The 13,509-nt window shown below is 39.8% G+C and overlaps 1 protein-coding gene across 3 annotated transcripts in view; it reads left to right on the top strand.

The window, feature by feature from the left end:
• Positions 1-13,509, top strand: part of LOC134529576 (short-chain specific acyl-CoA dehydrogenase, mitochondrial-like) — a 65,206-nt gene that overhangs the window by 40,360 nt on the left and 11,337 nt on the right. For all 3 annotated transcript variants that reach the window (XM_063363804.1, XM_063363807.1, XM_063363806.1), the window contains 5 exons: positions 8,260-8,411; positions 8,495-8,683; positions 8,806-8,949; positions 10,028-10,155; positions 11,585-11,680. In XM_063363804.1, the coding sequence (XP_063219874.1) occupies positions 8,260-8,411; positions 8,495-8,683; positions 8,806-8,949; positions 10,028-10,155; positions 11,585-11,680 (709 nt within the window). The remainder of the gene's footprint in view (positions 1-8,259; positions 8,412-8,494; positions 8,684-8,805; positions 8,950-10,027; positions 10,156-11,584; positions 11,681-13,509) is intronic.

Here is a 13,509-nt window from a genome sequence, read left to right as displayed (position 1 = left end):
CTTTTCTTGCTGAGCTTGAAATAGTGGCTGACAACTGATGTTCTAAGATTTCACGCAAATATTGTGTGCTATTGTGGGTGTTGCACCCTCCAGGAGGGGCTTTTGTGAGTTTAGCACCTTCTAGGAAGATCTTAGGAAGATCTTGTGTGGCTGTTGCACCCTCCAGGAGAAGCTATTGTGAGTTTTTCATCCTCCAGGTGGGGTTTTTGTGGGTGTTGCACCCTCCAAAAGGGGCTTTTGTGGGTGTTGTACCCTCCAAAAGGGGATTTTGTGGGTTTTGCAATCTCCAGGAGGGGGGCTTTTTTGGTTGTTGCACTCTGCAGGAGGGGCTTCTGTGTGTGTTTTGCACCTTCCAGGAATGGCTTTTGTTGGTTTTGATCCCTCCAGGAAGGTCTTTTGTGAATGTTGCACCTTCCAGGAGGGGCTATTTTGGGTGTTGCACTCTCAAAAATTGGTTGCTAACCTACTACATAGTCACGGTGTCATGTAAATCATTCATATTGTGGTGCAAACACTAAGTTACAAAAACTACATTTTAAATTTACTATCAGACAAAAGTAATTTTTGTCTTACATTGCATTTCAAATCTTTTAGAAAATTTATGAACTTGAAAGCGGAACAAAACCATAAGTAATGGCATCTGACTAAGATGAATTAAGAATTACTTAAAAATAGGCTTGCCATAACTTCTCCGAGCCAAACCGGGACAACAGATTGACCGGGGGGGGGGGGGGGGGGGGAGAGAGAGAGAGAGAGAGAGAGAGAGAGAGAGAAAGAGAGAAAGAGAGAGAAAGAGAAAGAGAGAGAAAAAGAGAGAAAGAGAGAGAAAGAGAAAGAGAGAGAGAGAGAAAGAGAAAGAGACAACCCCTTGGAAATATTAAGTTAAAAATAAACCTTGAAATTCCCCTAAAGATAAACACATTTTTCGGACAACTTTTTTGTATTATGTTTTACATTAAAATTATTTACATTATAATTAGTATTAATATGTTAATAAAACAAAAAAAAACAGTTATTTCCCCATTCCAAACAGTTCATACAATTGGCTTGAATGTAATTCTTTTAACATGTACTTTTTACTTTTAATTAGTTCATAAAAGTCTGAGCAATAGGGATGCAAATTTACTTTGCATGTTAACAAAAAAAAATCCCTGTCGTCTCCCCAAAACGTTGTTCATTAATGAAAATTTTTCTTTCTACAATTGCCGATGTACCTGGCAAACCAAACATATATATTCTAAATCCCTGCCAAGATTTGGAAAGTTGACACCTTGAACAGAGAAGTGATTAAAGAGCTGCGTATATTGGCTGGTAACCTGTTTTCATTTTTTAAATACATTTTTGGCTGTTAATTGCCGCTGACCGGGACACGGACAAAACCGGCTTGGACACCGGAACAACAGCTTCAAACCGGGACTGTCCCGGTCAAACCGGGAATTATGGCAAGCCTACTTAAAAATAACATTAAAAGTAAACAGAATACTGACTTGCAGTAGAATATATTAAATAATTTCTTCTTAAATCTAAACCAGACCTGACCAATCACAAATTAATTCTTAAGCGTGAGTTGAACCCCTTATCTGGGTGGTTAAAGCTCAGCCCTTGAATTGCATTTGGCAGTTTATTCTTGTGTAATGCAGATTTAACTAGATTTTTAAAAAACACTCCTGTTCATCAACTCAACATATAAGAAAGGTTTAATTTTTGTATCTGTTTGTTTTAAGTAAACATAAGATGAGGCATGATAATGATGGACATGATCTATTAAAATTTTCCATGAATTTTATTTCTTTCGTTGATACACAGACAATATCTGTATAACTAGCTAAGCCAAAGAATCCAATGTATTTCAAAATATTTCATTTTTCGTAATAGTTGACGTATTCCGGGCCTGCGGCCCCTTTGAGCCCGATATGACACCGCCAAACCACCGTCTCCCTTCAAACCTCCCGCTCGTGCGTGCGTGTGTGCGTGTGTTTCTAGCCCGGCAAGAGGGCGCTTAGCTGCAGTGCGCCGCACCCCTAAATGTGTTAATTAATATTGTAACCCTTTTTCTTTCATTCTTTTGCCCCAGTGTTTTGTTGCAGTTTACTCATGTATTTCTTTAATTTAAATATTACGTTACTTAAAAAACTATAGACGTTGCCCGGGCGGACCCGAATAGGCACGGACTTGGACGAGGGTAGGAATGTTTTATATAAATTCTCAATAACTGCGTAAATATTAATGTACTTTAAATTGCCAGTAGTTTTTATATATTTTTTAATGTTAATCTGTGATTTACTTAACTTTCGCCGGGGCACGGAATCGCAGAATGTTGTAACGGTAATTGTGTTCGGCGCGAAGGGCGCCATGTTGCCACCTGCAAACCATGAGCTCATCCCAGTCTCCTTCTACAGCCGGCCGAGAGCGGGCGTCTCTGCCGACACCCCGAGGACATCACCGTTGATTCACTGAGTAGTAATTCTATAGCTTAATTGATTCAAATCACTTTCTTTTTCATCCTCGGGGCCTCTCTCGGTCGGAGAGACTGTATAAGTATTAAATATTCACTCCTCGGAGTTTTTATAACATCAGTGTACTAATAAGTAACGACTTGGGGCGGCCACGTGCGTGGTTCGCCTTATCACCTAATCTGATTCGTGCCTCGGGCGTTTTCTCAGTTGTATCAGTGAAGGAGCATGTACGGACGTATATCGTGAGTAGAATAAACCAATTAACTGTGTTACGTGTTTTTGTGTTCGGGGGGCCACGTGGGATCCCAACCTGGCCGGCGGCGTGTGGGACGCCCTGAGAACCCACTGCGTATTAGAAGCGTGCCCGACGCTGAGAGCGAGCTTAGGTAGGGCCGAGAGCTGCGTGTAACATCTAGAGGGCTAATATCTCGCCACACACGGGCCACGTAACGCCCTGGGTTAGGGTCTCCAGCCGGGTCCACGTGCCCACTCACGTGGTGGCGCCCACTAATTTTCACCGATAATTTTCACTACAACACCGTACGCCCTCAAATGGCGCCCAACGTGGGGCGAGATATTCAACGTGTCGTGAATACCAGGTCCACACGAGTTAGCGCGTGTTAGGCGGTTGTGCACCGGAGAGCGAGAGATAACGGGACCGAGCGGCCACGTGACCAGCCGAGCGCGCGCGCTTCCAAGAATTCGCAGCGAGCAGCCAGGTGGCTGCATTCCTGGCAACAACAACACACTCCGAGCGCAGTGAGTTACTGCAGTACTGATGTGGATTCGTGAGTAGTTCGTGAGAACGTGGACGTGAGGACTGTTCGTGTGAAGAGTACCACGTGGGTAAATATGTACGCAGACGAATGTATCGGGTGTTACTTACCCTGCCCGAGTTGGGATTTGCATGGCAGGACCGCCGCCGGATACGAGTGTGGCTACTGTACGGAATACCGCATACACGGCGTGACGAAATGTGGAGCTAGGTCGTGTCCCGGAGGTAGTAGCGAGGGATACCGCTGCCAGGAATGTGCCGGCCTGTGGCATCGTGGCTGTATCGGCGAGCGTGAAAGGACCATACTGCGCAAGTTTTTCACCTTCACGTGCGCACGATGCACCGCCTACCTAGCCACCCAGGCGCAGTACGAGGCAGAGACGCCGGAAAATTCTCCACGACACGCCTCGACGCTTCCCGAAACGCCGACGCCAACCACGCCGACGCCGCTCATGCCGACGCCGACCTCGCCGACGCCGACGTCGCTCACGCCGACGCCAACGACGCCGCTCATGCCGACCCCGACCACGCCGACGCCGACGCCAACCACGCCGAAGCCTCTCACGCCGAAGCCAACCACGCCGAAAACGCCGACGCAGCACGTGCCAAGGACCCGCCCGTTGCCGGAACGTCACCGCAGCATCGAGCCGACTCCTCACGCACGACGCCGACACCAGCACCACGAAAGTACGTCCTGACGTCACCCGCACCGTCACGTGTTACGTTACCGACGACTACCGTCCCGACGCCGACGCCCGTCGTCCCGACGCCGACGCCTGTCGTCCCGACGCCGACGCCCGCCGTGCCGAAGCCGAAGCTCATCGACTTGACGTCTCCCGACACAAGTCCGATGACTCAATCACCCGCATGACCACGTTTCGTCGACTCGACGCCACTTATTCCGACTCCGACGCTCGCCGTTCCGACGCCGACAATTCCGCTCCCGCCACCTCCTGTCCTGGAGCCGCCAACCCCAGCACCTCTCGTCGACCTGACGTCTCCCGACACTGGTCCAAACGCATCATCGCCAGCAAGACCTCGTTTCGCCGACCTGACGCCACTCATCCCGACTGTGATGACGCCTGACTCGCCGAGGCCAACCGAGCGACGCACGACAACGACCGTCCCGCCGCAGTCTGCGACGCCGTCCAGCACCCGCCTCATGTCGGAGACACCTCCCGACCTCGGAATGACCTCGCCACCGCACCGAACCGCCGCCCCGACGCCACCAAGGTCATTTCCGGCGAAACCCGCATCGTCTCCGCCACACGACTCGCCACGGACGCCTCCAGACTCGACGCCGACGCTTCGTGTCACCTTGTCGCCACCACCTGGCTTCGACGTCATCATGTCGTCGTCACCGCCACCCGAGTGCGCAGTCGCAAACAGGACGCTTTGCGACACGATGTCCAGGGCGCTGACGCCGAGACGCCTGAGCGCCGCCCCGCCACCAGGGTTCGCCCCTCTGTGCCCGCCTGGCTTCGAGGCACAGCCGGTTGTACCTGCCCGGGTGAGACAGACGCGCGCGATGCCGACGCTGACGCCGCCTACATGCCCACCGGATGCGACGCCCGGAACGCACCCCTAAATGTGTTAATTAATATTGTAACCCTTTTTCTTTCATTCTTTTGCCCCAGTGTTTTGTTGCAGTTTACTCATGTATTTCTTTAATTTAAATATTACGTTACTTAAAAAACTATAGACGTTGCCCGGGCGGACCCGAATAGGCACGGACTTGGACGAGGGTAGGAATGTTTTATATAAATTCTCAATAACTGCGTAAATATTAATGTACTTTAAATTGCCAGTAGTTTTTATATATTTTTTAATGTTAATCTATGATTTACTTAACTTTCGCCGGGGCACGGAATCGCAGAATGTTGTAACGGTAATTGTGTTCGGCGCGAAGGGCGCCATGTTGCCACCTGCAAACCATGAGCTCATCCCAGTCTCCTTCTACAGCCGGCCGAGAGCGGACGTCTCTGCCGACACCCCGAGGACATCACCGTTGATTCACTGAGTAGTAATTCTATAGCTTAATTTATTCAAATCACTTTTTCATCATCGGGGCCTCTCTCGGTCGGAGAGACTGTATAAGTATTAAATATTCACTCCTCGGAGTTTTTATAACATCAGTGTAATAAGTAACGACTTGGGGCGGCCACGTGCGTGGTTCGCCTCCTCACCTAATCTGATTCGTGCCTCGGGCGTTTTCTCAGTTGTATCAGTGAAGGAGCATGTACGGACGTATATCGTGAGTAGAATAAACCAATTAACTGTGTTACGTGTTTTTGTGTTCGGGGGGCCACGTGGGATCCCAACCTGGCCGGCGGCGTGTGGGACGCCCTGAGAACCCACTGCGTATTAGAAGCGTGCCCGACGCTGAGAGCGAGCTTAGGTAGGGCCGAGAGCTGCGTGTAACATCTAGAGGGCTAATATCTCGCCACACACGGGCCACGTAACGCCCTAGGTTAGGGTCTCCAGCCGGGTCCACGTGCCCACTCACGTGGTGGCGCCCACTAATTTTCACCGATAATTTTCACTACAACACCGTACGCCCTCATAGTTACAAACTTAAAAGATTGATCATTTCTGAATACAATGCTTGAAGTTATGTATTTTACTGACAGAAACATGTTTAATCATTACTTTACTCCAAGTGCACTAGTACTAACATTTATAGTATCACCGCATTCTAAAGAAATGACAATCATATTATTTTCTGGCCATTATTTTACAAAAATTATGTGTACTTAAATAAAATTAAAGGAGTTCTGCTTTGTTTCAAGCCATATTTTTTACTCGTAAAAAAATTCTTTAATGGACTGGTGTATTAATTAGCTTTTGGATAGTTCAAATACGGAAGTAAAAAAAAAAACATAATGGACAAACTTATCCAACATCACAGGAAAGGGACGGTGGCCAAAAAACTGTGAATATTTAAAACAATTATTACAAAAGAATGTTTTAGTTTAGGACAGCTATAAAAAATATTTTATCTTTAAATTAATCTAACCTAAAAGGTTCATAAACCGGTTATTCAATGTTTTAAATAAATAATGTTGTCCATTAAAAATGTTCGTCAGCACAATGTACAACCCAATGATGATAATGTTTTAATTTTAATTGAAAATACTTATAAATAAATAAATAAATAAATTTTGAACATTTACTGAATACAAAGAGTATTATCAAGGGAAATAAGGTTAGATTCAGTATAAAAACTATACAATGATGCCAAAGCAAAATAAAAAAAAACTGAAAATTCACGCTGTTGTCTACATTGCTGCCTTTATAAATGTAAATAGTTTTACTTGAAAATTTGTGAATGTGGCCGAATCCTTATATCTCCAACTTGTATTTTGTAGTCAAAAGTGTTAACCCTGAAGTCTGGAATTGTCACAGAAAAATTATTAATACAGTGAAATTTTGGCATATATTTAGTACGTTCATTAAATGAATAATGCACTGGGAAATTTTGATTTAATGAAGTTTTTTGGACATTGGCCATTGCAGTTTTGCATTGTTTATCATGGAAACTGTTAAGTGTCCTGTTAACAGCAAACAGGCGTTGAAAATCACAGAAAATCCAGTTTCAAGCTTTTAAATGAAAGAATAGCTTTTCACCATTGTTACAAAACATAGCTTTCCAATGAAATTTCTGAACTTCAACTGGAAATCCAGTCACTATTTAGGACCAAAGATTTCAGTAGTATTTACCAATCTATCTTGAATCTAGTAATGAAGAAATCACAAATGCAAAGACTACCAAAAACAAAAACTTGCCACTCTGCTAGGTGATCAACAGACTAAAATGCACATCCAACACCAAATTTAAAAAATATAGTCATAAATACATCCAGAAGAATTCTTTCAGAATGTGAAAAATCTGTTTTAGAGAAAGGGCTCAGTTTCAGTATTGCTCCTGATAGAATCCCTATTTTATACATAGTTTCTTCTGTAGAAAGTGCCATATTAAAACTGCCAGCAGTCGGAACAGGAGGAGTTTCAGTGGACAGTTCGGACTGCCATTACATCCGCCTGGTCACCAAAACCAAATATTTCCTCTGACGAACTTAAAGCCATCAAAACACTAAAAGTAGATTCTGACATTTTCATCCTTCCCGCTGACAAGGGCCAGGCCAGTCGTACTAGACTGAACAGACTATGATGATAAAATTACCAACCTGATTAACTCGGGCAAATATGTACATCTGAACAAAGATCCAACTTCTAGCCCTGAACGTAAAATGTACCAGACCCTAAAAAACACCAGAGCCACATACCAGACGAAACTGGGTGCTCCATATATGTATATATATATATATATATAAACAATTCAGATTTATTTTTAGATATTGTGACTATGATTTAGTTTAACTACTGAGTCTATCCTTCAGTGTAATGTATTTTTGTATATCTGTGTTTATATTATGGTGTTTTCAACTAAACCTAATATTCTGTTTAGTGTGTGGGATGGTTTGTAACGCATGTCTTAAGGTTATTTAGGTATGGCGTGTGTATGTCCACTGTCTGCCTATTTTAGTCACATTGATGATTGGTAGGCACTAAACAAATCATTAAATTAAATAAAAAAAATATGCACTTGTTTTTTTTAGAGTTGCTAGTTTAACTGGTAAATTATGTGAAAATAATATTTAGGTAATAACTTAAACAAATTTGAGATAATAAAATTTTTTGAAATTTTTTTTTGATATGGTCCTAATATTCATTATTTTACTGAAATGTTTTTAATTTCCACTGAAATGCTGATTTCTCTTCAAAATATTTGATTTTATGATGATGTTCATCAAAAACTTTACAATGTTATGTTGATTCGTAATAGGAAAGGGAGGGGGGGGATATTTCAATGAAATGGATGATAATAAAATGAAAACATTATTATGACTTCATATTCTTTGTAATTGTTCATTAAACATGTATCCTTCACAATATTATCTACTATCTATCTTTCACAGGTGACTGTCACAATTCTTACCTGTTAATATTTGTGCACTGTGTTTGAAGGGGCTGCGGCGGCACAGGAACCATAGTGAGTGTCCATAATGCTCTGTACGTGAATGTACTAGAGAAGTTTGGCACCAAACAACAGAAGGAAATATTTTTACCTGGATATTTAGATGGCAGCAAGATAGGTTGTTTTGCCCTGAGCGAACCAGGTATAGTTGACTGTTGCTTGAATATTGAAAGAGGAAATAAAATGCATTAAAGTTTTGCAAAATGTTTGTATTGTAATTTGTAGGTAGTGGTAGTGATGCTGGTTCATTGCTAGCAACAGCTAACTTAGATGGAGATGTATGGATTCTTAATGGCACCAAAGCGTGGGTAACAAGTGGATGTGAATCTTCAGCTGCTATTGTCTTTGCCAATATTGACAGGAAGAAAAAACATAAAGGCATTACCGCCTTTCTTGTGCCCATGCCTAGTGAAGGTAAGAATATTTTGAATCCCAATATAGTTAAAAAAAATTGCTATAATTTTTGTTGGCATTTATAATTCCCCATTACATTTTGGTTTGCATGGTAAAGTTATTGTTTTTTTATGTGGTTACAGGTTTGTCTCTTGGGAAGAAAGAAGAAAAAATGGGGATCCGTGCATCATCGACTTGCAATTTGATTTTGGAAGATGTGAAGGTGCCAAAAAATAATGTTTTGGGAAATATTGGAGAAGGATTTAAACTTGCAATGACAGTATTAGGTAAAGCATGAAACTTATGATCAGAAATATGAAAATGCATTTTTATGCCTTGTGAGTTAGCATAAAATATGTTAATTTGGTTTTGAGAAATGGAGTTGAAAATTTTATGTTGTCTTTGGTATACATGAAGAAGCTATAGGCATCTGAAAATTACATTAAATTACATTTCATAAATGAGAATAACTTAAATGAAATCAACTTTTTTTTATATTTTATTTGAAAAAAAAAGAAGATTCTTAATCTATAGGTCTATGGTGGTTGTTGGTGGTGGTAGGTGGTAGAGAAACACCTTATTTTGCCTGCAGTTAAGAAAAAATTTATATAATCCTTTTTCAATAGAAAGTGTGGTTTGTAAAAATCAGGAAAAAAGAACATATTTTGATGTCTTAAAAGTTTTCAGATAAGTTTTTTGCTAATTAACATTATGATTAAATTGAAAAGTGTTTACTAGTGCCTGATAGGTTTTCAGCCTAATTTGTTTCTTTGCCAGAGAAAACTTGAGTGAGGAAATAAGCTTTGAAGATGGATTTCAAAATGGGTTTGCATACGAACCATAACAAATATCTCAAAATTAGGCAACACACGCTTTAAATTAGACATTAAATTTCATCCAAAATAATTTACTTAAATGGTTCCAAAAATATTTGTTTTTGTCAAGTTATGTGTGCAAATAAGTAGGTTACTTACTTCATAAAGAAAAATTAACAATTAACAATTTTCCTAAATCACACATTAAAAGATGTCATTTTACTTTACAAAGTTTTATAAATTTTGAAACATTCTTTCAATAAACAAAAGTTATAAAATTTGATGTTTGGTTGCAAGAAGTTAACATTTTTAAATAATCCAATTATAAATGAGGCACTCAGCACCAAAGTAACTTAAGTAACACATCAAAGAACTGGCAAATAGGTTCCTTTGGCACTGAGCGCATCAAATATGATTAACAGGTGCTTGTACCTCCCGTAGTATTCACTAAAGAAAAAATCATTTCTATATTTTTAACCGTACAAAGTTAATGCACCCTGTAATGTGTTGAAGATAAATATTTTATGCCGTAACTAAATATTTGTTTCAGATGGTGCTCGTATTGGGATTTCATCACAAGCATTGGGTATTGCTCAAGCAGCTCTTGATTGTGCTGTAGACTATGCTGGGAAAAGGATAGCTTTTGGTGTACCGATTATCAAAATGCAGTCTGTTCAGGTAGTTATTTATTCATATTCCTTTTCCACTTTGGGTAGGAACAGTAATTTATATTCGAAATGTTTAAATTATGTTTGTTTAGGTAAAATTTTTCATTTTTTTTTTTTTCATAGAGAAAGTAGAGCCATTAAGGATGAAAATTTTACAATGATGTAGTTAAAAAGAAAATTTGGTCATCATGGTACTCACTGTCAGTTTCTTTGGACAAGCAGAGAGTATTTGAGGAACCTATAGGTAATTAATGATTTTTTTTTAAAGTTGGGCTTGATGTCCCATTAATAGCAAGGTCATTAGAGAACAAGGATATTGTAGTAGGGACCGGCCATGGAGGGAGGCAGCCTCGTAGGCCAACGGACCAATCACAACAAACATTACCTTATAAGGAAATACACAAATACACTGCTTCAAGATCAGCTCCCATAGGTTAACAAATAGAATCATTTTCCCATGAGGTTATGGAGCAACACATCATGCCAGGGCATGGTGCATCCTAATTAGCTGTTGAAAATAGCATGCTACGTACATGCTACGCGCCACAATTTCCTAGCTGTGCAATCATCCACCTTTGTGTGGGATTTTCTCATTAAAACTGAGGAAATAACTACAGCTTTCATGTAGGCACCGGATTGTCACGCTCCCTGTCTTTCTTTCTTTCTGAGACTGAAAAACTACCCAAATGCACCATAAAAAATAACAGCTGACATTAAATGACTATATTGGTATAGTATCCATATAAAATAATTAAAAGCAAACCACGTTTAAGACAATCCATATTGGCGATTTAATAAAAGGTTAAAAATTTACCTAAATTACTGTTTATTAACAAAATTCTGAAATATCTCCAAAAACAAATATAAAACCTTTGCAAATTAAATATATACTATTTAACGTTGGCACTACGGCTTTGAATTATAGAATTGGCTGTAATTGTAGAAAACATGACTATCTTAAAAATTCTTAGAAAAGTCTGGAAGGCAGGGGTTCTTCATTGTTACAACCTGTAGCATGCTTGTGGCTGGAAGGAGTGATAAAACTAGGCTGGAGAACCTAAGGAGCAGTGAAGATGTGTTATTTGAAAAATGACAAAGTGTTATTCCAAATGGGACTGGACACCAACTATATGCCCAACTTAGCAACTATTTAATAAATTATTTTATTACTATTTGTGATAGGTCTGGTAGTAGCTATATTACTTTTTAAAAAGTTTTTTTTTCTGTTTGTTACAAATCTGTTACGACCTCATAGGAGACCCTCCTTGCATTTTCCTTAAGCACAAAGATTATAAGAAATTTTCATCATGTCTCTTGTAGTTTTGTGTTTTAAAAATCTCTTTGTAACATTTCTGTTCAGTTTTATTTTTAGGTGTACTGTATCATTTGGTGATGCTCTTTGGGGGTCTATTAATCTTGCGTTATATTTATGTTTTTAGCAAAGAATAGCCGACATAGCATGCAGGCTTGAATCAGCACGACTTCTTACATGGAGAGCTGCGGCCCTGCAAGACAGTGGAGTAAGATTTACAAAGGTATTGTCATTCTTGTAGTTTATTTGAGTACATACTAAAGCAGGGTTGCCACCTAACCGGAAAAATCTGGAAACCATGAATTGGCTGTGAGTTTTAAGGTGCTGGGAAATCTGTGAAAAACCAGTGAATTTTTCAGAACCATCGGGAATTATCTGTTTGACTAGCAAGTTGAAAGGAGCTTAGTTGAAAAACTGCATTTCATGCCTATGAACAGCATCACTTATGCCATTTTTGAGCGCTGAACAGGACAACTTCCGCAGTGAATGTGACACATTTAACATGGGTTACCAGGAGAATTGTCGGAAGGAAGCCATCAAAACCTTTGCCGCATGCCGCACGCTATTTCAAGTGTATTTTTTGACCAATCATCTGCTTGCATTTTTATAGACTGAGAGGCTGTTCCATCTGCATGCCATTTTCCCCATTCAAGGCATAAAATCTGACGAATGATAAATGCACACAACCATCAAAACCTGTGCCACACGCCGCATGCTGTTACAAGTGAATTTTGCAATCAGTCATTTGCTTGCATTCATATAGACTGAGAGGCTATTCCATTTTCCCTATTCGAGTTATACCATGTGACGAATACACAGAAAACCAGATTACCACCAGTTAATATTGTTGACCTTTTGTGTTTTTTTTTATTTTTTGTGAGCAGTGCGCACAGCTTGTATCGTGCTCAGTAAACAATAATTGATAAACAGCAAATTAGGGGTTTTAGTTTGCGATATTTATTTGAGGACCTATAATAAACGTTTAGTGTTGTTAAAAATTTGAAGAAACACTGAAAATAATATTGGAAGTTGATGCCAATCCTTTGATACCAAGAATGAGTATGGCAAAAAAACTTGGATACCACTGTCTACTTTGAACGGAATCACGATGAAGTGGGACCATTTTTTGGCTACTGGTGTTTCGTCAAAGTGTAAAAAAAGGAAGTTTGGTATATACAAAAAATGTTCCAGATAGTGTGAGAAAGAGCTTGTGGAAACTGGACAATTTTGTGATCCATCAGTCTGAAAATATGTTAAAACAACTCTGACACAGTATTTTTCAAAACAGTAAATGTTACTGTTTTTTTTGCTAGTGTTGTTTTGATTGATAGTTTTTTATTGTGTTTATTGAATTAAATTCATTTTAAATAATTCAGTTTACTTATATACTTGTATAGCTTTTCCAGCAAGCTGACAATAATAGGTAAGTGTAATTGTTTAGTTAATACAGTATGTTATTAGAGTAAGATTTGTTTTTATGTAGCAACTGAAATTTAACTATGTAGGTATTTATCTTTTAAAAAGTTTTCCCTGTTAAAAAGTTTTGAGCATCCAGTCCCTTGAAAAATGTCTTAACACGGTTTTACTGTATAGCTAACAAATTTGGTTACATCATAGCTAATAAAACTAAATATCCAATTTAATATAATATAAAATGAACACTAGCACAAAAATTAAAAAAATATTCCTTTAAGGTTATAGTACATCTATGATAAATGTGTTTTTTCCTGAACATAATTTAGTAGCTCTTGTTTGTCTCAGGTCATCTACCTTCTCACAGAGGGATTTCACTAGTTTGAGTAAATCCTCCACAGTTAGAGTATCTAACTTGGAGACTCCAATCTTCGGAGTTTCTTAACAGCATTAATTCTTCATTCTTTGAACAACCAGAATTTCCAGGCTATCGATTATCACAGAATGTCACTTTTATTTATTTTGATAAAGATGATTACTTGAACATGTTTAGGTCTCCACCTAAAAAATCTGGTACAAAAATTACAGGAATCCAACAGTACTCTCCAATAAACAAGGTAGCAGTCAGTACTGAGTCTC

This window comes from Bacillus rossius, chromosome 2 (genome assembly GCF_032445375.1).
Source record: "Bacillus rossius redtenbacheri isolate Brsri chromosome 2, Brsri_v3, whole genome shotgun sequence".
Lineage (NCBI taxonomy): Eukaryota > Metazoa > Arthropoda > Insecta > Phasmatodea > Bacillidae > Bacillus > Bacillus rossius.
Note: the sequence above shows the minus strand (reverse complement) of the source record. Positions and strands in the feature narration are given on the sequence as shown.